The sequence below is a fragment of the Podarcis raffonei genome, chromosome Z, assembly GCF_027172205.1.
Source record: "Podarcis raffonei isolate rPodRaf1 chromosome Z, rPodRaf1.pri, whole genome shotgun sequence".
Lineage (NCBI taxonomy): Eukaryota > Metazoa > Chordata > Lepidosauria > Squamata > Lacertidae > Podarcis > Podarcis raffonei.
The window spans coordinates 33230726-33257015 of record NC_070621.1 but is presented as its reverse complement, the minus strand read 5'-3'; the positions used below and the strand labels follow the sequence as shown (position 1 = coordinate 33257015).

General features: G+C 43.0%; 1 protein-coding gene across 1 annotated transcript; it reads right to left on the bottom strand.

The window, feature by feature from the left end:
• Window positions 1-5008: 5008 nt before the first annotated feature.
• UTP14A (UTP14A small subunit processome component) lies at window positions 5009-25759 on the bottom strand. Its single transcript, XM_053373244.1, has 14 exons — window positions 25529-25759; window positions 24332-24405; window positions 24151-24215; window positions 23547-23689; window positions 22233-22388; window positions 19582-19701; window positions 19365-19459; window positions 17935-18058; window positions 17746-17823; window positions 16283-16580; window positions 11435-11784; window positions 8846-9036; window positions 8657-8756; window positions 5009-7477 (listed from the first exon to the last, which is right to left on the bottom strand). Exons 1-14 carry the CDS (start codon window positions 25598-25600, stop codon window positions 7187-7189), a joined length of 2157 nt encoding a protein of 718 aa, XP_053229219.1. The 5' UTR covers window positions 25601-25759; the 3' UTR covers window positions 5009-7186.
• Between the last annotated feature and the right edge of the window lie 531 nt (window positions 25760-26290).

Genomic DNA, 26290 nt, shown 5'->3' with positions numbered 1-26290 from the left:
TGAGGAACTGAGGCAAACAGTGGTGGTAGGTAATAGGTTTTACACCTAATAGGCAAAATAAGAACCAACGAATTGCCAGGTCCAGATGGTATCCACCTGAGAGTTCTCAAAGAACTCAAAGGTGAAATTACTGGTCTTTCAAGAAGAATATGTGACTTATCCCTAGTGTCAGCTTTCATATCTGAGGACTAGAAAGTAGCCAATGTAATACCAATTTTTGAAAAAGGGATCCAGGAGGAATTCTGGAAATTATAGGTTAGTTAATGTATTTTGCCAACGGACAGTGTTGTTAAAGATAAAATACCACTGTGTACAGAAGAAGGAACCTTGTTGAAGCAGAACAAACATGGCTGCTGCTAGGGGAAGTCCTGTCTCAACCTACAGAGAGTGTCAGCAAGCATACTGATAGAGGTGATGTGGTTGATGCAGTGTGCTGGACTTCTAAAAAGCTTTCAGCGAAGTACCTTACAAAAAACTGAGTAAACTTAACAATCATGGAATGAGAGGTGAGGTATTGATCAGGAACTGGTTAAGTAACAGAAGTAGAGCATAGGAGCAAATGATGATGATGGCAGGATGTAGAAAATGGAGCCCACCAAGGATTTATACAGGAATCTGTGCTTATTTTATTTTACTTTTTACTTCCTTGGATGTTGTTGTTTAGTCATTTAGTTGTGTCCGACTCTTCGTGACCCCATGGACCAGAGCACGCCAGGCACTCCTGTCTTCCACTGCCTCCCGCAGTTTGGTCAAACTCATGCTGGTAGCTTTGAGAACACTGTCCAACCATCTCGTCCTCTGTCGTCCCCTTCTCCTTGTGCTCTCCATCTTTCCCAACATCAGGGTCTTTTCCAGAGAGTCTTCTCTTCTCATGAGGTGGCCAAAGTATTGGAGCCTCAGCTTCACGATCTGTCCTTCCAGTGAGCACTCAGGGCTGATTTCCTTAAGAATGGAGAGGTTTGATCTTCTTGCAGTCCATGGGACTCTCAAGAGTCTCCTCCAGCACCATCATTCAAAAGCATCACTTCTTTGGCGTTGCCGTGGCGAAGGGGCTTGAATAACTCAGTGAAGCTATGAGCTATGCCGTGTAGGGCCACCCAAGATGGACAGCTCATAGTGGAGAGTTTTGACCAAACGTGATCCACCTGGAGCAAGAACCAGCAAGCCACTCCAGTATCCCTGCCAAGAAAACTCCATGGACAAAGACAACATCCCAGGAAATTCCACCCAAATACATTATGAAAAGCAGTACTCTCACACATGCACCTCAACTTTTAACCGTATACATCTGTGAAACACATTCTTATTAAGTGGTCCACAAGTTAGTAGAAACCTTTGGAACTAGTCTTTGGTTTTCTGGAGAGGACCTGTGCTTTTTAACTTGTTCATAAATGATATAGAATTAGGGATGAACAGTGAGGTAGCCAAGTTTGCTTATGATACGGAGCTGTTCAGGGTCATTAATAAGGGATTGCGAAGATCTCCTAAAATATATCTCCAAATTGAGCAAATTGACAGTTAAAATTGTTGGTTCAAGTTAAAAAATAGGTATATAGAAAGCATAATTCCCTGGATACCAAGATCTAAGTCGGAGGCAAGTACTCTTTGATGAGAGAACCCCAGCAGAGATTTAAAATCACAAAAAATGCACCAAAGTAAAGCATGGAGATATGGGCTGTTAGACCTTTAAAATAAGCCCTTCCAAGTTCCTTCCAAAGCTTCCCACTTCCCCTAGCATAGAAAAGCACTACTCATTTTGTAAGCTAAAAATGGTTTACTTACACACTCTCCAAAGGTCAGGTTCATGTGCTTTACCATATAGCATTCAGAAAAGGTTGCACAGGCAATAAAAGTTTAGTTGCAAAGCAGTGAAAGTCCCTAATTTATTGGTATAGGAGCTCAACAGAGGCTTATAATAGCCATGTGATCTGAGCTTCTGCAGCGAGCTCAGACTTCCTCACACAATGAGCTTCTCTGGTAGACTCAGTGGGAACAATGGTTGTCTACCTAGTTCAGGCATAGGCCATAGCTGTCAACGTTTCCCTTTTTTAAAGGGAAATTCCCTTATTCCAAATAGGATTCCTCGCAAGAAAAGGAAAAATTGACAGCTATGGCATAGGCAGACTTGGCCATCCAGATGTTTTGGGACTACAACTCCCATCATCCCTAACCACTGGTCCTGTTAGCTAGGGATGATGGGAGTTGTAGACTCAAAACATCTGGAGGGCTGAGTTTGCCTATGCCTGACCTGGTTCCTCCCAAGCTGAGCTAAGCCTGGCAGGATAGCTTGCAGTATGGTATTAACTCCTTCATGCAATTAAGTAGACTTAAGCAGGTTGGTTATATGAGGCTGGTTATCCCACAGAAATGGCTAATGTAGTTCAGGATAAACAAGTGTAAAGTGCTTCAAATCAGGACAAATAATCTTAATTCCACATATGAATATGCTCATGGGGTCTAAACTGGTGGTGATTGACCAGGAGGAGCAAGTCTTTGAGGTTGCAGTAGATAGCTCGCCGAAAATGTCGACCCAGTTTTCAACAGCTGTGAAAAAGGCAAATTCAATCCTACAGATCATTTGGGAAAGGAGAATAAAACTGCAGATATAGTATCATGAAATCATGGTCACCTCCTGCAGTCTCCAGGAATCTGTATTCACATGTATACTATCGCCAAGCCTGGAGGTAGTATCCAGCCATCCTAACTAGTAGTGCTCATTGTTAGCCTTATCCTTCATGAAAATGTCCAAAGCCGTCCAAGTTGTGGGTTGGGACACTACTGCATATTGTGGTAGCAAATGCCATATTTTAATTATGTGCTCTGTCAATAAATCCTTCCTTATTCTCTGTTCTGAATCTCCCAACATTCAGCTTCATTGGGTGTGCCCTAGTATTACGAGAGGGAGGCAAGTTCCTTTCTGTCCACTATCTCCATCCCATGCTTAATTATATATACCTTTTGTCATGTTTGCCCCTTGCCTTTGCTCTAGCTCCTTAATCATTTTGCTTGCGCTTTTCCAGCTCTGTGATATCCTTCTTGAGGTGCCGTGACCAGAACTCTCCACAGTATCCCAAGTGCAATCACACTGTAGATTTGTATCAATAAATGGATATTGGTGGCTCCTTTCCTAATGATTCCCAGCATGGAGTTTGCTTTTATGCTGCATTTGGTTGTTTTTGTCTGCCATTGTTGGGGCAATGGAGAGTTTAAAACAAAAACAAAAAAAAAATAAAAGAAAAAAGGAGCAGCAGGTAGGAAGGGGCAAGTCCTCATTTGAACAAACATCTCCCAGTGGACTTGATATTGGCAATCCACAGGGGTAACTATGCATTCCTAGAGAGCCTGTGTGGTGTAGTGGTTAAGAGCGGTAGTCTCGTAATCTGGTGAACCGGGTTCGTGTCTCCGCTCCTCCACATGCAGCTGCTGGGTGATCTTGGGCCAGTCACACTTCTTTGAAGTCTCTCAGCCCCACTCACCTCACAGAGTGTTTGTTGTGGGGGAGGAAGGGAAAGGGGAATGTTAGCCGCTTTGAGACTCCTTAAAGGGAGTGAAAGGCGGGATATCAAATCCAAACTCTTCTTCTTGCCTTCTTCCAAAAATGGGAACTTGAGAGGATGGAAACTATATTTAGCAAGTCTGTCTCATGGCTCCCACAGGAGGCAGTGATGGCCCAACTTGGATTAGGCAAATTCATGGAGAAAACTGTTGATGGGTACTAGCCATGATGGCTCTGCTCCGCTCCCATGATCAGAAAGAGAAATGCATCTGAATACCAGTTGCTGGAAGCCGTAGGTGAAAGTGCTATTGTGCTCATGTCTTGCTTGCAAGGTTCTGACAGGCATCTGCTTGGACACTATGAGAACAAGATGGTAGACTAGGTGGGTCACTGGTCTGATCCAGTTGGGCTATTCTTACATTCTCAACATGCATGTTTTTAAATATGCAAATAGCAGCCTCCAGACAATGGGAATCAGAGAGTTGGATCCTAGCATCCCTTGTGTGGTCCTGCAAAAAAAAAAAGTGTGGTCCTGAAACTATTCGCTCACATCTCATGCAACCAATAGCTCCTGGCAGGTGATTTCCATTGGGACCATGGGCGTCTATAGGGTTAATCTTTCTCTCCAGATCCTAAATCATGGGTAGGCAACCTAAGGCCCGGGGGCCGGATCCAGCCCAATCACCTTCTAAATCTGGCCCATGGACGGTCCAGGAATCAGCGTGTTTTTACATGAGTAGAATGTGTCCTTTTATTTAAAATGCATCTCTGGGTTATTTGTGGGCCATAGGATTCATTCTCCCCCCCCCAAAAAATAGGCCCCCCACAAGGTCTGAGTGACAGTGGACCAGCCCCCTGCTGAAAGTTTGACCCCGGTCCTAAATGCTACAGGCATTAACTTGGTTGTGTGAATCATGTAACTCTGGGCATCAAACAAATGTGGACATGCTCTAACATCCTTTCGTGTAGCACCCTTGCTGTGTCCCCAACCTCCCTTGTGTGGAGCAAGAAAGGTCTGCAGGGCTTTTTGAAAACTTCTGCTTTCTTGAACATAGAACATCTCACATTGAGGACTCCGATATACCTTTCCCACTTAACATTGGGCACACCGCACCTTGGGAGTGGGGCTGCCATGCAATCCCCTGCTTTTGCCCTTGGATACAGAGTTTGAGAGTTCAGGCAAATACCTGAACACTCCTTATCTCTATAGCAGGCTGTTCATATGTTGCAGCAGGGGCAATGGAAACACATAGAGTGACAGTGCTGATCTGCAAAATATGCTTTCAGTCTTTAGAGCCAACACAGGAACAATTTGCCATAGAAGTGTCATTTGTAATTATTTGTATTCTGCACTCTCACTCCCATTTCGGCTTATGAGGTGTAGTTGTTTTCTACACACACATGCGCACAATTAACAGCGTTTTAAATGTGCAAATATTAATAGGAAGCTTTCAGCACCAATTCTTAGATTTACACCTCAGGAAGTCACAACAACAACAATCCCACACATGATGCAATCAAATGTAGAAGTTTTATTGGAGATAAATACATGTTAGTAGCTTTATTTCCCTTGAGCTTGTTGAAGTAGCAGTATATTGATAGTTTTCCCCCATAGTAGGTTGAGTAGAGTATGGCAATTAATCTTGGAAGAGATGAACAAACCCAACTGCATTATTTTTAAAGTATTTTGCTTATGAAAAAGAGCCAGGTATTAAACATATCTTTCAATACAAGCTTGCACTTTTAAACCCATCAACCTTGTCACCAAACTCGTGGCTAGTAGACCAATGTCTTCACATGGAATACCCTATCCCATCTTCCCTTCTCTCCCTCCAACAAAACACAACTGGCTGAACTCACAGACAGCTAGCTTCTTCAATTAAGTGGAAGCTAAACACTAGAATAAACTCCAGTTGGCCTCAAAAAGCTAAATGCTGGAAATTTGGTGATGGGTCTGTCACTTGCCTCTTGATATACGCGCATATGGGCTGTTGAGTTAGCAGGAGAAAATGACATTGAAAATTTGACATTGAGGGAACAACTGGCAAGTTGTATTTTGTTAAATTTGTTTATTGATTTCTCAAAAAACAAATAACACTTATTTAAAAAGACAGGGTGGTGGTGACGTCATCTGCGCAACGGTCAGACTTACCCTCTCAATTTATTTGCTGATTATATTGCACTCATGATCTCTGATCCAGACTAATCACTGTCAGAGGCCAACAGGGAGATGGAAAGCATATGGTAAAATTGCTGGGCTATCTCTGAACAAGTAGTTGTGTTTTAGTTTATCCTGTGAATTGTGATACATTCAAAGTGATCACAGGCTTTAAGATCTGTCCCCACCATGTAAATATATAGGAATTCTTGGGTAAAGCTTGATAAAAGTACTTTTTTACCATTACTAAAGATACTGTTAAAGACCGTAAGTAATAGGCCCAAGTTTAACCTGTCATGAATGGTAAGAGCGTCATCGGTAAAAATGATGGTATTACAAAAATTGTTTTCATTTCAGACTATTCCTATTTGTATATTGATCGAAACTCTTAAAATTATTGGTAACGTTTGTCCATCAAGGCAAAAGACCTAAGATTGACAGAACACTTCCAGAAGTATAATGATGCGGCTCACCTACAAAATACAATTAGAATGATAATATGCAATACAAACCTATGCTTTTCAAAATACTCAGCCAACTAACAATTGGACAACATGATCATGTAAAATGGCTGTGGGAAACTGATTTAGCATAGAAAGTGAAGATGTGGATTGGAATAATTTATGGACCAAAAAACCCTTAGCATTAGTCTCAACTCATATATGAGTGATTACATTTAAGCTGTTACATAAATGGCATCTGACACCACTAACATGCAGCTATAGTAATAAATCATTATCATACTTGTGTTTGTAAGCTTGCAATACAATTGGTACAATGTTCCCCATGTGACTTATATACATCCTTTTGGCAAAAGGTGTTCACAGGGTGGGTGGGGGGAAGCCACATCAAGAGGCAACATGCAGAATGCACATCAAGTTTAGGACTGTTAACCATCTCCAGGGAAGAACAGCTTAATTTCAATGGCAGCAATAAAACTACTAACACATTTGTAAAGCTGAGCAGGGTCTGGTATGGTTTCAAATTGGACAAGGGATCGCGTGTTGAGATTCCTGCATTGCAGGGGGTTAGACTAGGTCACCCTCGGAGATCCCTTCAAAATCTACTGTTCCACAGTTTTGTACAAATGGTTAATAGATTCACTTTCCACTTGGTGGCACAGAAATGGAAGAGACTGGATCATTCACAGAATTCTGTGTGGAAGCAAGATGCACAGACAATTTCCCTTACTGGAAAAACGAACAAGGAGAGTACAAACACTGAACAGCACAGAAGACATAGATGTCTGAAACTTGTCATCCTTTCATTGGGTTTTCAAAATGATAACCCTGATGACCAGCATCCACCTAATTCACTCAATGGACTCTGGCAGAATTTAATAAACTGATTTGTTCCGTGGGAATAAACGGAGGGAGGGAGGGAGGGAGGGAGGGATGGGAAACGAAGACATTTGTTGTATGTGTTTCTGTGCTATATACTGAAAATCAATAAAATTGACTTAAGAAAATAAGAAGACAACAACGCCAGTTAGCCCAAGGAGTCTGGCCTGTATGGCAGAGTCCCTGTAGGACTTAGCTCCGCCGACCCTTCCTCTTTGAGGCATGGCGTGGGTGATGATTGTGGGATGACGATGACAGTGCCAAATCTGGCTCCCTTCCCATGCTGTTTGCCTTTTCCACTTTGCAGAGCAGCTCACTGTCCTCAGCACTGATGGGCCGGATGATGTGGCCAGGCTTGGTGACAATGTGAGGAGCTGTCAGACGCTGAAAAGCACGCTGGGTGTTCCAAGTGGGGCCCATGGGTGCTTGGATGCTGCGTTCAAATTGCTTGCTGTTCTCAAAGGGGAAGGGCAGATGGCTCACCTGCAGTGTAGTGAAGAAGTAGTTTAATGGCACCCTGAAAGTGGAAGGCTAAGGAACAACACACAGCTAAGCAGGCACTTCCTGGGAATGAGGTGGCAAGAGCACAAAGCCATGGTGAGCTGCTTGCATTTTATTATTTTGTAGTTGCAACCTGCTCTGTCAACCTTCAGGCAGATAAAACAATCCTTATAAATAATACCAAAAGAAAAGAATTGCTATCAGGTACATAGTATGGGCGGATGCGGGTGGTGCTGTGGGTTAAACCACAAAGCCCAGGGCTTGCCAATCAGAAGGTCGGCGGTTCGAATCCCCGCAACGGGGTGAGCTCCCGTTGCTCGGTCCCTGCTCCTGCCAACTTAGCAGTTTGAAAGCACGTCAAAGTACAAGTAGATCAATAGGTACCGCTCCGGCAGGAAGGTAAACGGCGTTTCTGTGCGCTGCTCTGGTTCACCAGAAGCGGCTTAGTCATGCTGGCCACATGACCCGGAAGCTGTACGCCGGCTCCCTCGGCCAATAGAGCGAGATGAGCGCCGCAACTCCAGAGTTGGTCACGACTGGACCTAATGGTCAGGGGTCCCTTTACCTTTACATAGTACAAGCAGCGACCATATTCTGCACATCTGATTGTCGCCTGGGCACTGACATGCATGCTGCTTTTGGCCCCAGAACAGGGCAGAACAGGCTTCTGCGCAATTGCTGATGCGTACAATAACCCAGAACACAACCTCCATGCAAACAGGGTGTTGCCTGTACATACCCAATCAAGTACATAGGAATTTGCCTTATAATAGGTTGGACTATTTATCCATCTGTCCCAGAACTGTCTACTTCTCAGCAATCCACGCAGACCTCTTTCCCATCACTTCATCCTTTTAAACTGGCGAGGCAGGGGATGGAAGCTGGGACTTTCTGCATGCAGAGCAGATGCTCTCCTGACTGAGCTATGGTCTTTCCTCAATTAAATTCACAGAGTTTAATTACATTTCTGCATTGCAGGGAGTTGGACTAGACAACCCTTGAGGTCCCTTCCAACTATAATTAAGAAGAAGTTGAAGTCAATTCTAACATCTTAGAATTCTATGATTCTAAGAACATTTATACTGCATTTTCTTTTCCCCATATTGTTTCTGCAGGTGAAAGCGTGAATGGCAGTCTCCCAGGCCTGAGTGATAAACTCACCTGATGCACCGCTGCTGAAATATTGCGCTTTTCACTCAGGATAACATTGGGCAGGTGCCTGTCTTTCCTTAGGGGCCCAGCTGCTGGTTTGATAAGGAACCTAGAGGGCAAAAAAGAAAAGGAAGAAGGGAGGTGAAGCAGGTGACAGCTGGCAGTGACAGACCACTAAGCTTCCGCCCTGAAACGTACCGTCTCTTCTTCTTCTTACTCGGCTGTAGTCCTGCGCCTCCCCACTCGCCCCATCCTGGAAGAACCAGATTGATAACTTTCGGTTTGCTGTTCTGCTCTGCCCGACGCTTTTCTTTCATAAAGTCAGCAACGACGTTGTCACTTGCAAAGGCCTCCCGGATCACCTGTCGCTGGTCTTTGCCCATCTCTAGCTGCAAGGGAGAAAAAGATCAGGAGGCAGGTGGACAAGGAGTCTCACAGGATTTCCAGACAATAGGTCTGAATGAATGAAATGAATGAAAGCTCATTCGAGGAGATTGCTGAATTGCTTCTGCTCACAAAGTCTGACTCAGTGCAGGGATTTGAAGCAGGAAGGAATTTCTCTGCCCAGAAGTCTGTCCAGGAGCGCTGGTGTTTGGATTTTAAAACACCTCCTTCCCTTTCCCAGCAGCATGTGACTCAGCTCGCTTGCAAGAATTCTCTGGAGCAGTTCGGTCCTCGAATACTTTCCTGTAGTATACAAGCTGTCTGCTTAAGACATGCTGGCATGATTCAAACTAAATGACAAAGCATGCTTTGTCACATTGCAGCCTACCCCAATGTGCCCCTCCCCCCAACACTGATGGACTCCAATTCCCATCATCCCCCAGTTAGCAAAACCAATGCTTACAGATAATGGGAGCCATAGTCAAACACCACCTGGAAGGCTGATCAGATAATAATACACTTGCATAACAAGAGACTCTTAATCTCAGGGTTGTGGGTTCGAGCCCCATGTTGGGCAAAAGTCCTGCATTGCAGGGGGTTGGACTAGATTACCCTCATGGTTCCTTCCATGGTTCCTTCCAACGATTCTATTAGCGTCAGTGTGCTGCTGCTGTCCCTTCCTCTCTCCCTTCTTTATGTGAAAGGAGGTTGAAATCACCTGCTTGTAAGCTCTGGACAGTTCCCTGTTAGATCTGCACTTGTGGAACAGAAATTTGTTTTATCTGCTGCTCATTAAAAAATAAACCAGAATACTGAAGACACCCAACCACAGTTCCTCAAGTTCAGACTTAACAGGGAACTGTGATTAATTCAAAAGTGAAAGCATAATAATGTCCCTTTGGTTATACAGTGGAACCTCGGTTCCCGAATGCCTGCATTGTTGTATGTTTTGGTTCTCGAATACTGAAAACCCAGAAGTAAATGCTTCCGTTTTTGAACGCTTTTCAGAACCCGAATGTGCAACGCGGTTTCCGCTGAGTGGAAGCTCTTGAAACCAATGGGAAGCCGTGCCTCGGTTTTCGAAAAAGCAAATGGATTTCGTCTGAGAACCGAGGTACCATTCTATTATTAGTTACTCCTATTTAATGTCTAAGTTTCTCTAGGCACATAAATTGTACTAATGTTAATAGCCTAGTTTTTGTTTTTTTGTAATTGCTGTTGTTGATATTTAGGTGCTTTCACCAGGTTATTATTCTTAATACTCTATATGTATGTATATATGAATATGTATATATATACACACACACACACACACACACACAAAATGTGTGTGCATTCAAATAAAAACATTTTTTTAAAAGGGGTAAAGTAGAACAGCCTCCTCTTACACATGTGGAGGAGTGCATGAGCCTCAGGTTTCTTCTTCTAACAACAAACTCTAATTTGCCATTCATTTCTGAACTGGGCCAGCCTGCTCTGAAAAAGCTAATCTGTGAAGGCAACGATTGGCTTTCTCATACAGTGAGACAGTTGGTCCTTTTAGCTCAGTGCTGGCTCTCTAATAACTCTAGGCAAATACGGCTTCTAGTTCTGCTACCCAAAATCAGTTTTTAATGAGAAACAAAACAAGGAATGAACCAAAGCCCTTCTACATGTGATTGAAGGGGAACCTGTGGACCTCCTGATGTTATTGGACTACAACTACCCTTAGCATAGTTGGCTATGCTAACTGGAGCTGATGGGTGTTGACTAATGACATCTGCAGGGCCACAGCCCCGCCCCATCCCTAATGTAAAGCATGCTCTCTCTTCCCTGATGCATTGGGATAAGGCTCCCTGCAGCTGGAAAACAAACCCGCCAAGGAGATTAAACCTTCTCCCTGACATACTAGCTTTCTCCCATTGGGGAGCTTTCAAAGATGAACGCTTCCCACGCCGTTAGCCTGAAGGGGCACAGTGCAAGTAAAGTGTTAGCACTTAGCTCTTCCGGATCCATGGAACCCCTGACTAGCCCCTCCTAATGGTGCTCACTGCTTTTGAATGATGGTGCTGGAGGAGACTCTTGAGAGTCCCATGGACTGCAAGAAGATCAAACCTCTCCATTCTGAAGGAAATCAGCCCTGAGTGCTCACTGGAAGGACAGATCCTGAAGCTGAGGCTCCAATACTTAAGCCACCTCATGAGAAGAGAAGACTCCCTGGAAAAGACCCTGATGTTGGGAAAGATGGAAGGCACAAGGAGAAGGGGACGACAGAGGACGAGATGGTTGGACAGTGTTCTTGAACATGAGTTTGACCAAACTGCAGGAGGCAGTGGAAGACAGGAGTGCCTGGCGTGCTCTGGTCCATGGGGCCACGAAGAGGCGGACACGACTAAACAACTAAACAACAACAATGGTGCTCACCTCATCCTGTACAGCAGAAGGCAAAAACGGACACTGAATGGGACGAAGTGGCTGAGCCAGCACTGCCTTCAGATCAATCAGAGCCTTGCGCTTGGCTTTCTTCTTGGAGCTCTGGGTCTTGCCGCCCTTGGGCGATGACTCAGCTTCTGGAGGCTGCTGAAGTTCAGCACCGTTGACTTCTGGCATTCCGTTTTCCAGTGGGACTTCCTCTGTCTCTATGGCCTCTATATCCTCTAAGGTACGAAGCCGTTCCAGCTTCTCATTCAGGAGCGGCCCCTCTGGCACAGGGCTTGGAGGTGCTGGTAAAAGCACGTCCGTCGTCTTGGGCATCGCTTCCTCACCATTAAGACCTGAAGCAAGAACACGACGCAAATTAACGTAGAATCTGAAGAGCACTGCTGGATCAGACATCACTCTAGCCCAGCATCCTGCAGGGTAGGAAAACCAAGGCTCTCTCTCTGTTGCTGCTCTTAGCAACTGGTACTCAAGGGTACACTGCCATGGAATGTGGATGCTCCATATTGCCATCATGGTTAATATCAGCAGACCCAAAATTTTCACTAATTAACTTTTTGGAATACATCACACACACACACCCAGCAAGCCTACCCAGGCATATCATTTTAATACACCCAATTTTATTTCTATTTATTCTGAGTTTTAAAATAAATGTTGACCTGCTTTTGCATTTGTCAGTATTTTTAAAAGAAATATTTCAGTTCGTTCCTTCTAAAACCGTGTGGAGATTTAAGCAGTCAAGTAAGCAGTATGCAAACTTCTGTCAACTAGCTAAATAAAATGATTGCTTCTTACAGCAGTCAAAATATACTTTTTCCCCCCCTGAAGGAAACATACGTAGCAAACAAACACAAAATAATTCTGATTAATAAAAAAATTAGGAATGGATTTTATTTCAGCAGACAATGCTAAAAGACGTGGTGTAGTATTTTACATTAAACCTGCACTTGAACCCAAGCTAATCCAAAAAGACAATAAAGGGAGGATTCTAGTGGTACAAATCAAAGTCCAAGGAGAAAAGATAGTATTGGTGGGATATAAACACCAAATGAAAATAAATCAAAATTCTTTCAAAAATTGGAAACAGATCTTTTGGAGATTGCAGATGAGAAGGTAATACTAATGGGAGATCTGAATGGGGTACCATCATTAGAGATGGACAGAACAATTAGGAAAAAACACACCAAAGAAGGTAGGCTACCCAAAACTTTTTTTTATATGACAGAGGCTTTGAATTTAATAGATATCTGGAGAGTAAAACCTGTGTTTGATAAACAGTTCACATTTTTCACATGTACATGGCAGTAGTGCCAGACTGGATGCAGTTTGGATTTCAAAAGAATTAGAATCAAAAGTTTTAAAAATTGAAATAGATCCCAGAACATTGTTGGATCATAGTCCTATAATAATGGAAATTCTGAAAGAAAGTTAATCCGCCTTTAGATGGAGATTGAATGAGGATCTATTAGATGATAAAATCTTGTTAGAAAAGCCAAAAAAGGTTCTGGGAGATTACTTTGAATTAAATCTTAATAATGGAACCAGGCTGCAAACAGTATGGGACACTAACAAAGAAGTCATGAGGGGACTGTTTATGCAACAAAACTCAATTAAGAAAAAGGCAAGAGAAAACAAAAAGAAAGAAATTTTAGATGAAATTTCAGAGAAAGAAAAAGAATTAATAAAAAACCCAAATAAAACACGGTTAAACTGGCAATTAAACTATTACAAATTCAATACTCAATGTTGATTGATGAGGAAATGAGTTGAAAAACTAAAAGGATGAAACAAAAGTATTTTGAACATGCCAACAAGCCAGGGAAATTACTGGCATGGCAAATGAGGAAAAGTGAGCAAAAAAATTATATAAATAAGATAAAACATAATGGTAAGGTCACTGACAAACCAAAGGAAATAAGGGAAGACTTCATTAAGTACTTTACAGATTTTTACAAAAAAGGAATTGAAAAGAAGACACTGATGGAAGAATATATAAAAAGCAGCACTCTCCCAAAAATAAAAGATGTAAAACGGATACTATTAAATGGTGAAATAACATCGCAGGAAATATTAGATGCAATAAATCAAGCAAAGACAGACAAATCCCCAGGACCAGATGGAATTTCAGCAAAGTATTATAAAAAATTAAATGAACAGCTTGTGATTCCCTTAAAATATATGATGAATGAGATTTTAAAAACAGGGGAAGTCCCAGAAACATGGAAAGAGGCCTATATAACATTAACACCAAAACAAGATTCAGATATAACATTAGTAAAAAATTATAGGCCCATCTCACTATTAAACAACAATTACAAACTGTTTGTATATATCCTTGCTAACAGAATGAAAAGTTCTTTGGAGGAACATTTACATCAAGACCAAGCAGGATTTCTTCCAGGTAGACAAATGAAAGATATTATCAGAAACATTTTAAACATAATTGAATACCTGGAAGTGCAAAATGAAAAACAAGCAGCATTGATGTTTATAAATGCAGAAAAAGCATTTGATAATGTTTCTTGGGACTTCATGAAAAAGTTCTTGAAAAAATGGAATTTGGAGTAAAATTTAGCAAGGGAATAGCTATTCAGAACAGAATGCAAAATTGATTATTAACCAGGTGATAACAAACCAATGTAAAATACAAAAAGGAACTAGACAAGAATGTCCATTATCACCGCTTTTGTTAATTCTGGTCCTGGAGGTTCTGGCAAGGAATATTAGAATGGATAAAGAAGTAGCAGGAATAAGAATAAAGAAAAATGAACATAAATTGAAAGCCTTCGTGGACGATTTGGTTATTACTGTAGAAGATCCAAAGAATTCTCTCCCTAGAGTAATAGAAAAAAATTCAAAAGTTTGGACAAGTGGCAGGTTTTAAACTTAATAAAAACAAAACCAAACTGTTAGCTAACCCAGAAATATTACCTCAGGTTAAGAACTTTGCTTCAGGATGAGAAGAAAAATCATGCAGCGGCGGTGCGGCGGCAGCAGGAGGCCCCATTAGCTAAAGTGGTGCTTCAGGTTAAGAACAGTTTCAGGTTAATAACAGACCTCCAGAACGAATTAAGTTCTTAACCCGAGGTACCACTGTATTTACAAAGACAATTATGAAAAAAAATTGGAATGAAATAAAAAGGAATTTGGAAATATGGAATAGGATGAACCTCTCTTTTTTAGGACAAATTGCTACAATAAAAATGAATGTATTGCCAAAAATGCTGTTCCTTTTTCAGACAATACCGATAATAAGTAATAATGCTTGCTTCAAAAAATGGCAGCAAGATATTTCAAAATTTATCTGGAATGGGAAAAGGCCAAGAATAAAGCACAAAATACCTGCAGACTTACAACAGTGAAAAGACTTTTCTCTTCCAGATTTTAAAATTTACTATGAAGCAGCATGCCTTATTTGGATTTGGGATTGGATTAAATTGGAAAAAGAGGAGGCAATAGACTTAGAAGGACACGACAAAAGATTCGGTTGGCATTCATATCTGTGGTATGGAAAAGCAAAGGTACACAAAGGATTCCACAATCACATAATTAGAAAGTCCCTGATAAGGGTATGGGAAAAATACAAAGAATTACTGGAATCCAAAACCCCATGGTGGTTGTCACCTATTGAAGCATTATCATTTAAAATGTTAACAATGAAAGGAATATGGCCAACATATAGAGATTTATTAGTAGAACAAAAAGGAAAGTGGAAATTGAAAGATTACGATGAGATAAAGTAACACCTTCAGAGTTGGTTGCATTATAGGCATTAAATGAAATCTTCACGGAAGACAACAAGAGAGGATTCACTTACACAGTTTCCAAATTCCTAAAGGATATCATAGATGATAATTCTAAATTGTTAAAGGAGGCGTATAATATTCTGTTGGAATGGGAAAGACGAAGTGGGCACAGAACATAGGTCACAACATACAATTTGAGGATTGGATAAGGCTTTGGAAAGTGAACTTGAAATTTACGGATTGTATATTGTTGAAAGAGGATTATATGAAAATGATGTCCAGGTGGTACTTTACACCATTAAAACTGGCCAAAATGTACAAAACAGAACAAAAGAACTTTCGGAGATGTAAAGAAGGGGAAAGTACGTTTTATCACATGTGGTGGGATTGTAAGATTATTTTTTAAAATTGGGCAATGATATATAATGAATTGAAAAAAATGTTTAAAATAACCTTTGTGAAAAAACCAGAAGTCTTTTTGTTAGGTATTCTAGGACAAGAAATGCCAAAGAAAAATCGGACATTATTCATGTACGCTACCTACGGGAGCAAGAATCGTAATAGCAGAGAACTGGAAGACTGGAGAAATATCACCTAAAGAACAATGGCAAGAAAAACTGATGAACTATGCAGAACTGGCAAAATTAACAGCCAAACTGCGTGAAAAGAACAATAGTGACTTTTGAAAAGAATGGGAACACTTTACAACATACTTGCAGAAACAAGAAAAAAACATGGACTCGTTAGCAGGATTTAAAGAAACATTCACAACTTTATTTACAGATAACAAGAAATATAATTAGTGATAACAGAACATTAATGTATAAACAGAATGTAACAAACCAGAAGTAGAAGTTGGGAGAAGTCAACAGGGAGGGGGAAAACTAGAAAATGGATGTTAAATGATGATATTGTATAATTGTTATGAGAAAAGAAAATTAATAATAATAATAATAATTCAAAAAATGTATCCTGAATATACAGCCTATTGTTTTCACTGGATGACCCTGCCCTGGAATAAAAGCACCTTATCTGTTCATTTTCCCCACACCATGCATTGTTTTATGGCCCTGGCCCTGCTGACCTGCAACAAAGCCTTGCAGCAAAGTCTCCTCCTTGGTTGCAGGTGGCTCCATCTCTTCGTCACTCTCTTCGCTGTCTTCTGGTTCAGCTGGAAGGTCCTCCTTGGGCTTTGTGTGGGGCCGTCCCAACATCCAGGGGTTGTCTGGATCCAGCCCAGCAGGCCTCTCATTGACAACACTTGGCACGAGATCCCCCTCTGCGTCAGTGTCGTTGCCACCTTCCTCGCTATCGGATGCCGGGTGTACTTTCTGGGTCAGTTCTTTGTTCCGGGCCAGCTGCTCCTGCATGGCTTGCCTAGCCTAGAAGGGCAGGCAGGCAACAGCATTTACTTGCAGACCTTAGGCTTACAAAAGCTATTCTTTGCTTCTTCACTAGAACCACCCCAGGTCCATCCAACTCCCAAAGCCAGGTGCAAAGAGTAGAGCCTTTGAATAGGGTTGCCATACGTCTGGAATTTCCCGGACATATCCAGAATATTGCAGTTGGAAGTAGTGTCCAGGTGGAAATCAGCAACATGTCTGGGAAAATCTGGACGTATGGTAACTCATGTCAGCAGTGTCGTTTTTGCCTATTTTCCATAAAATAGCTTTAAAAATGTCTGTCACACACACACACAGCTCAAAAACTCTGGCAAAAAACCAACCAGCCAAAATCTCAACAACTTTTGTGTCTGGATTTTCACTTTTTGAAATATGACAACTCTACCTTTGAAGGTGGCGCCATATGCAAAATGGAGGCTTAGGGGGAGGAGACAGTTATCTGCTGCATCCCAAAAGTCAACATGGATACTGGGATGGTTTGCATAGACAAACCTGTTTCTGTATTATTTCAGATAAGAGCTTGAATGGTCTGGTGCTGGAGGATTCTTTTTGACACAGCTGTAGTTAAACAATCAGAAGTCAGAAACCCTTGCTGATCTACTGCAAATTGTCCAACAATCTACCAGTAGATTGTGGATCTATCTTTGGCCCTCCCCTGACTTACAGTATACCGTATTTTCAGCCACAAGGGGACCAGCAAAACATACACCCGTCTAATAACCACCCAGGAAGCAAGTAAAATATTTAACAGCCCAACTTACAATAATTCACTACTATTTCCTCCCCCTCCCAAGTAAGAATTTCAAACAATACTCTCCAGAGAAAGTCAATTTCCCAGGAGAAAGGGTATGAATTGCAACAGGCCAGAAAATGTTTTGCCATCTGTTTTTGGCTTTAGATGTAAATCCACCCAATGGCGGGAAGGCAAGCGGACAAAAGAAAGGCCTTTTATCACCCACTTGCAAATGTTGTTAAAGGTGCTCTAAAAACCACTTCTATGGGGAAAGCCTGATATTTTCAGCCAACCCTTTTCTGGAAGGTACGTTTCAGCTCGATCAAATCTCTCAAGCACCTGCCTTGGTTTAATTACATGTTAAGAGCGGGTTTTGGCTGATAAAGCCTCCTCGCTCCACACGTCTCTCACCTCTAGGTTGTACTTTGCCATGAGGACTGTAGATTTGGCCCACTTGCCCTTGTTCTGGTGTTTCAGGCTCATCCTCTCCTGCACAGAGAAATAAGGCAAAATGTCACGATGGTGGAGTACAGTAAGAGAGCGCCCTCCACTAGGCAGAGGGGCCTCATCTCGGTACCACAGGAAGAAGGCTGCACTCACCTCAATACGCGCTTTCTCAATTTTAGCTAGCTCTTCTAGAGCTGCCTCAGGGTTAGTTTTCCGCAACGTCTCGAATTCTTTCAGCACCTTGCGTTTCCTGCTCTTCCTAAGCATCCTGTGATACCTTCAGGAAGAGGAAGATAGGAATGTCAGAGGCTTGAATAGCCAGGCCAGAGGGAAAGGACACACAGCTAACTAACATCACTGCCAACTCCTGATTCAAGGGAGGCAATAGAGCTTGTGTGTAGAACCTGTTTGCCCTGGCCGTTGGCAATGCTTGTTGAGGCTGATGGGAATTGTAGTTCAGCAACATCTGGAGGGCCAGAGGCTGCAGCAGAGAGTCAGTGAAGTGGTTAGAGAAGGGACAAGAAAACTGTGACTCTAAATGTTGCTGCCCTCCCCTCAACTTTAGCCAGTACAACCAATGGCCAGGGATGGTAGGGGTTGGAATCCAGCAACTTATTGAGGGCTACTAGTTCCCCACCCCTTGTGTGGAGTATCAGCCTAAGGCCAGAAAGTCTGTTTCAAATCCCTGCTAGCTGTTAAGCTCAATGGGTCACCCTGATTGAGTCAATGTCTCTGCCTTACCCACCTCACAGGATAAAGATAAAATGGGCATGGAAATGTTGAGAGAGAGGGGGAGAGCAATGTACACCATCTTCTCAAGAGATCATTGCAAGAAAAGTGTAAAAAATAAACAAACAGAGCCCACACCTGTCGGGGAACAGAGAAACCGCACATGGGGCTGCATGTTTTCATTTTGCGTGCACAGGGATTTGAATCTGTTTTAGAATTCCTCATTCTAACATACTCCAAATGTTATTTATTATTTAATTATTTTTAAAATTACATTTATGTCTTGCCCTTCCCTCCCAAAGGAGCCCAATGTAGAAAGTCGCAAGATGCCTAGTCCTTTGTGGGCTGCAAGGAACTATGCAGAAACTGAACAGGGCTCATCCACAAAAGTGAGAAGAGGACTTTCCCCACCCAGCCTCATTTCTTTTCGGCAGCCAACTTAAAAGGGTGAAGGTGGGTTGGATGGCTGTTCACAAATTTTCTCCAACTTAAGTCAGCTGATCAGCACTTACAGTAATGTCTGCTTTGGGCAGGGATCAGTTGAACTAAGGAGTTCTTCAAGAACTCTGTAGTGCAGCCAATCCCTGCAAGCCTTGCTGTTGCGACCAATCATCTGATCAGCACATCAAGCCTTTCTTGGAACAGAAACAACTGGGAGCATACTGTGCAGCTTCCCAATTGTTCTTTCACACCCATGTCTTTAACTGCGCCCACACCCAATGTAAAATTTGATATCAGGCACGGAGCAGGTAACTGTGCTTGCAGGGGAAGGGGGGGAACGACAGTTTTGTGGTCCGCTATCAGAACTAATGGGACTGTAGGTTGCCAGCTGCTGCTCTACGACAATTGCTTACCTTTTGCTCTTGATCTTCCGCTGACGTCGTGCCTTAGCCTCGTAGTAGGACTGCAGGACTCGAGCCTTCTGGCGCTGCATACGTCGCAACTGTGCCTGGAAATGCGCACAAATGCAGAGGAGGGCTGACTGTAAAAGCTTACAGAGCAAGGCAGTGTGGGATCCAGGAGGGAGGGAGAGATGGAGAATGGGACAGAAACAGCCAGATCTAGACTCACCTCCTCCAGACTCATGGCCTGCAGCGAGGACTTCTCCTGTGGCGTCAGGAGTGGGTCCTTCACTGGCTGCTTTCCTCTGTGCAGAATATCAAATATTTCTTGCTCCAGGGGTGTTCGTGCCTTAAGAGTGGGTGAGACGTCGGAAGGATGGACACAGAGAGGTAAGTTTCAGCTTACTCTAAAGACTAGTCCAACAAGGTTGCAAAAGGTCACTAACAAAACAGGGGACCCTCACCCCCCGACCTCACAATACTTTATTTGCCAGTCTGATTTTACGTGAAGGGATGCTACCTCTTCCTTTGCAGACTATGCTTGTCATTGCTGCCTCTGGAGACTATCTGGAAGCTTGAGGCAACATAGGAACTAATGAAGTTATGAGCATGTTAAACAGATGCTTTCCCATATTCACTGGCTCCAAGTTAGTTCCAAGGCTTGGCTGGTTTTGACATTTCAAGCCCTTCATGGCTTAGGGCTGCAGTATCTGAAGGATTCCTTCATCTCACTGTGTACCCACAAGCGCCCTGAGATTATCATTGGGGGGCCTTTTCTGGAAACCTCTGCCAGCAAAGTTATGGTGAGAAGACCACCAGGTAAAAGGGACTTCTCTGCAGTGGCCCCGGGTTGCATAAGACCCTCCGCAAGAGGGGATTGCTTGAACTCTAATGTTGTTTTAGAACCAGGCAAAGCCTTTAAAAGGGGGGGGGCACAGGCACTCAAACTCTGTTTGTTTTACCCCTGAAATGTTTTAGCCTGTGATTAGATGCTGTCGTTATGGTTTTAGCTTTTCTCTGTCCCTATGAAGACTGTTGTAATACTACTTTTTAGAATTTATTTCCTATTTTATTGTTTCACTGCTTTTATCGTACCAAAAGCATGTTAGTTATTGCCCGAGCAAAAACCATAGCAGGCAGGCAGATAGCTAAATAAATAAATAAATAAATAAATAAATAAATAGAATGTATTATTATTTATTTGTTACATTTATACTGCACCCCTACTGAAGAACTCATGAATAATTTCTACACAACCCTCCTTTTCAAAAAAGGGAGAATACCACACCTTTCAGAGTCTTTAGTAAGGATAGGTTTTAGTTCCAATACGGACAGGAAGTTTTAAGAATGAGTGCTCTCCAAACATGATGAGAGGGAGGGCTGCCTTGGCTGAAATGGCAAAGCTGTATAAAAGAACAGGCTCATGGAGACCAAATAGTATGATAGAGGCAGGAAGAGCAGTTAAAGCAACAGAGCTTGAATGGGCACAGAAACAGAGGGAAGTGGTTGGTTGCTACCTTTTCCTTTTCTGTTGCACTTCCCAGTTTTCAAAGTGCCACATCATCTTAAGTAAAATGTAAACACTTATAAAACTTTCAGAACGGTACTTTTCTTCCAGAAAAATGCACCTGTGGCTAAATTCTCTAGATTTTTCTTCAGCTGTCTTTTAAAAGTAACTCAGAGGTATGGAAAAAGATCAGCTGGAACTGGATAGCCCATATAAGATAGCGTTACCACATAATTGCCATATATTATTTCTAGCAACAACAAAAAAGAAGAAAATTCCAAAGCCTGCATCAATAAATTACAGTTATTAGACCTTTGTTGATTTTTTTCCTACTCAGTACCACTACTGGGCAAATTGTATTCTTAAACTTCAGGTTAAAGATATTGATGCAAATTTCTCCATGACAGATGCTTATAAAACCTGCTCCCCAATTTATCTTGATTTGTCCACTGACTGCTTCAAGGGTTGTGCCAAATATATGGATAATGTGACTGTTCCCAAATATTGGCTGATCTTCTCTAGGACCAAATTTAATTGCCTTAACTGTCTATTGGGGTTTTCTTACAATGAACAATTCTGCCCTCCATGGGGATGGAGCGATATAAATCCTAATAGGTATTCTTTTTGTAATTTTTAAAAGAGATGAGCAAAGCAGATTTATTCCTGTCTGACTAAAATATCCAGAAAGGTCTTTTGAGTGTTATTTAGCTTGCTTATTGGCTGATATGAATAAAACAGTAACAGAAACAGTTCATAGATATTCATTTCCCACAACAAACCTTCATGAAAATATTCTGACAGTTAAGTGTTGTATGGGCTGTTTTTCTTTTCCCTGTTTCATATACACCTGTGAGCCATATCAAATTTTATGCTAGAAGTTATATGGTTTGGGGGTTTCCTTTGTTTTTGAATGGGTCTGTAACTGCATAGTAACATTGGATTGCCTAACAACTTACATGGTATTAATCTGCACAATAAAACAGGTAAGTGTCTCTCTAATTCTCTTTCTTTTCAGAGGAAGAACTGAGAAAGCAACTTGGTAAGTTCTGCTCAAATAGGAGATTAGAGCTATGAAGTTGAATAGCTAAGTCAGAATTCCGTCTACCAGACCACAAGCTACAGAAGCCACAGTAGAAGATTGGCACACCCACACACCTCCAGGTAGGGCTGGGAGAGAACTGTGCCTGAAACCCTGGAGAGCTGCTGGCAGTCAACGCAGAAAATATTAAGTTAGATGGGACACAGTAGAAGAGCAGTTTCCTACACTCCTAGGGGCATAGCTTGGGCTTGAACATGAGGCAAGAGCACTGTGCAAGAGCTGGGTCCAGCTCAAGCCTAATTCTCACTTCTTGCTGAGGTCAACCAACACGCACCTGCCATCCATTTATCACTTCCTCAATGGCCGTGACAGTCACTCTCTCCTGTTGCAATGGGAAGACTAGCTGCTCAGCACGTCTGTTTTGCTGCACCACTGGCTGCCATTTAGCTAGGGCTTGAGATGTCTGAGTGTATGCAGCTTCCCTCACCACCTGCAGGTAGACAGATAAGACAAGCACAACCTTCAGCAGGAAGATCCCAGTGATACACAGGTATTTCTTTAAGTAGACGTGGGAGTTGTCAAGCCAGAACCCATTTCTGGCAGAACATACTATAAAAGTGTGACCCTCTGTTGGCTCCGACTAGTCTGAAACATATATATATATATATATATATATAGAGAGAGAGAGAGAGATACACACACACACGCACGCACGTATATGTATAAATATATATAGGGTAGACCAGCTACAGCGAGCTTTCCCAGAGGCATATTTTAGAGCACCCACTATAAAGATGCCCATAGTCAAGCCTCAGTATAAGTTATTTAGGAATTTACTTCACCCAGAATATGATGCAATCCCATTGTTGGAATCTTAATACTTCATTTAGTGAGAGCTGGCAATGTAGCCAGGTATCAATTCCGCTCCATCTATTTGATCTGAAACCATTAACATAGCACACCCAAGTTAAATTCACGTCCATGAACCCCTCCTCTTCACAAGGCAGAAAAAAATACTTTGCTTTATCACACAAGACAGGAACATTTGGTTCTACATTCCACCTGATGGCTTTTTCCTGTTTATGCTCTGTCTAGCATACTGCCTCAGAATTGTTCTGTTACAGCCGATAACCCCTGGTGGACCTATTCCTCATTAATTTATAAGACCCTTTATTAATTTTTTTAAAAGGATAAGCCAAGGAGCAAACCTTGAGAAAATGAAATTGACAACAAAAATCAAGAGAGGTACAAGTAACTTCCAACATGCACACATTGAACTTGCGTGCATTCAGCTTCATGTGCTTGGCGAACAAATTTTGTAAAAATTTGAAAAAGGCAGGGTGCATCTGGGGAAAAATGGCAATCCCACCCATCACTGTTCCCAATGTGCTGTGACTAAATGTGATTTTGGCTTTATGCTGTGACCGCAGAACGTAACCGTATAAGTTGAGAATTACCTGTACCACAGGAAAAGGTACTTTTGCCAGTCTATCCTACTAGTGCCAACACACACATTTTCCTCTGTTCCTCTCCTTTTGGTTTCTCCCTCCAGTGCCCTTTCCTTCACATTTCTTTCTTCAATGCCAACATCTTCCTCCCTGCCACCACCCCAAGTACAGCTGCCCCCAAAACAGCCCACTGAACTCACTCGCTCATTCTCCTCCTTGCTCAGTGGGAGGTGGATGGCTTTTTTGTTCTGGGCTTTCTTCAGCTGCTTCTGAATGGAACTCAGAGCTGGTGAGCTGGAAGCTGGTTGCAGCAGTTCTGAGAGGAGAACTTTTTCTCTAGCATCTGCAATGCACAACACATGGTAACACTGGATGATAGGCCAGATCTGGGTGCATCGTCTTGTCCAGTATCATCACTCTGATTAGCACCAGCTCTTCAGGGTCTCAGACAGAGAGACCTTCCCCATCACCTGATTTGTGACCATTTAACCTGGAGATACCAAACCTTTCTTCTGCATGCAAAGCATCTGTTCTATAGCAAGTGTGGGGAACCTCTGGCACCTTCAGATGTTGCTGAACTACAACTCCCATCAGCCCCACAAGCATGGTCAATAGATAGGGATCATGGGAGTTGTTGTCCAGTAACATCTGGAAGGCCAAACTTGTTCTATAGCCATGCATCTCAGTTCTCTAGATATTGAGAAATTGTAGATGGATCTGGCCACATGCTCCCTCCTAGTTATGCCCCAGGGGTAACAGAGGATCCATCTGTGCCAGTGATTGCTATGCTCCAAGAGCTCTCACCTCCACCACAAATATCAAATTCTGAGATCTGTCTGCTCGCCTCAGTGCGTTCAACTGCCCTCCGTCTGCAAAAAAAAGGAAAGGACATTGACCTAGTTAGGAATGGAAAATCAAGCTATTTAGATCGCTCATTCTTTGTCTCCATCACCAGGGCCATGAAACAGTCTCCCTTCCTTCTTACCGCTTCGCTCCAGCCAAGGCAGTGAGTGAATCCACAAGCTGGTGGTGCTTCTTTGTTGCTTCTTCATTGTCTGCCTGGGGAACAAAAGGTTACCAATGAATAAGGGCCAAGGACCATCTCACCGAGGGCTGAACCCAGACTCATCCTTGCAACACTATGAATAATAACTTCAAAGGGTACCACTGAGCATACCTAGCCTCTAGCATGACAGTGCTAACCTGTGAGGAGATGCAGCTGCCAGCTAATCAGACTGACCTGCTCACTGGACTTACTGCCTTACAGCCAGGGCTTTTTCCCCCAGTTGGAACTTGCCGGAACTAAGTTCCTGTACCTCTCAGGTGGGTGCTATTGCTGTTACAAGGGAGGAGTTCAAGGTGAGTTCCAGCACTTCTTTTAATAGAAAAACGCACTGCTTATAGCTTTGGAGAGTGGCCGTAAGGAAAAACGCAAAAAAGAAAGGACAAGGGGAAACACAGATGTCGGGATCAAAACTCAGGATTAGGAGTAGAATTTTCAAAAGCCATTTAAACCTTTGCAAGGAGGCAACAATCCAGTTCTGCTATTTAATCTCGCAGAGCTTTAATATATTTATTCCTTGTTGCATAAGCGTAGCCAGAATTTTTGCGGGGGGTGAGTCAGGACATGGTTGGGGAGCAGGACTTTTGTTTTGGGGGGGCAGAACCGACATGACTGTCCCCCCTTCCCCCTTGGCTACGCCTGTGGCATGCTGTCCTGGGCATCTTTCACGGGGCAAAGAAATCCTTAAAGCCAACTGCATTAAAGCGGCTCAACAGGAATACCGCAGCACCCGGAGAAGGCAAAAAAGGTATCCCCGCCGAGCTTACAGAGCGCTTCCCCCACGCGCGGATGGCTCTAAACCACCCCCTCCCCCACACATGGGATCACACAGAGTACAGTGGTACCTCGGGTTAAGTACTTAATTCGTTCCGGAGGTCCGTTCTTAACCTGAAACTGTTCTTAACCTGAAGCACCACTTTAGCTAATGGGGCCTCCTGCTGCTGCCACGCCGCCGGAGCCCGATTTCTGTTCTCATCCTGAAGCAAAGTTCTTAACCTGAAGCACTATTTCTGGGTTAGCGGAGTCTGTAACCTGAAGCGTCTATGACCTGAAGCGTATGTAACCTGAGGTACCACTGTACAGCTTTGGAAATAAATACGGTTGGGCTTGAAAGTTCACCTCCTTCTCCTCATCGTCCTCGCTCATGACCAGCCCGTTCCTCAAGGGATGTTCCTCTTCTGCGACCGCCATGGGGGGAGCTCAGACACCCCAATACTCCCCTTCCCTTTTTCTTCAGTCCACGAAGGGAGGCTGAGAAAAGGAGGTTGAGCACGTGGATGGTCAAGCCCCGGCAGGGAGCAAATAGCACCCTGCGCGCCGTAAAGCACGGCAGCACTTCCGGCTGTGAACCTAAATTTTTGCGGTACTTCCCCTCTCCCCCCCTCCCACTGGTGAGGCTATAGGCTATTGCGCTGCTCTGGGAGGGTAAGGAAATGTCGCACGTGACCCGCCCTTATTTAAATATGCCAATTAATTATTTAAAATACATGCAAATACGTGCAACGACACCCGTACTTTGCAATCTAAAAGGGAAGTGAGCAAGAAGGGTACAAAGGCTTCTTCCCTGAGGCTACTGGCTATTTTAATAAGGGGGCGTGGCCAGCTCATGACCACGCCTCATTGGGAATCTGGACAAGACCACAGAAGGCGGGGCTTAGCAAGAGCCAATGATGTGCCCGAAACAGCAACCACGTGAATGCCCGCCTTTGATCCATTGACGCAAAAAAACTCTGGTCGGGTCCTGCCCTTCATCCCTGCCCGTCAGGCCGTTCCGCCCCCCTCGTGGCTTGGGTTTTTTTTTTTAATGACGTGCGGTTCGGCCAATGAAAATGCGAAAGCAGGGATAGCAGGCGGTTCTTGAGAACGAGATGCCCAATGGAA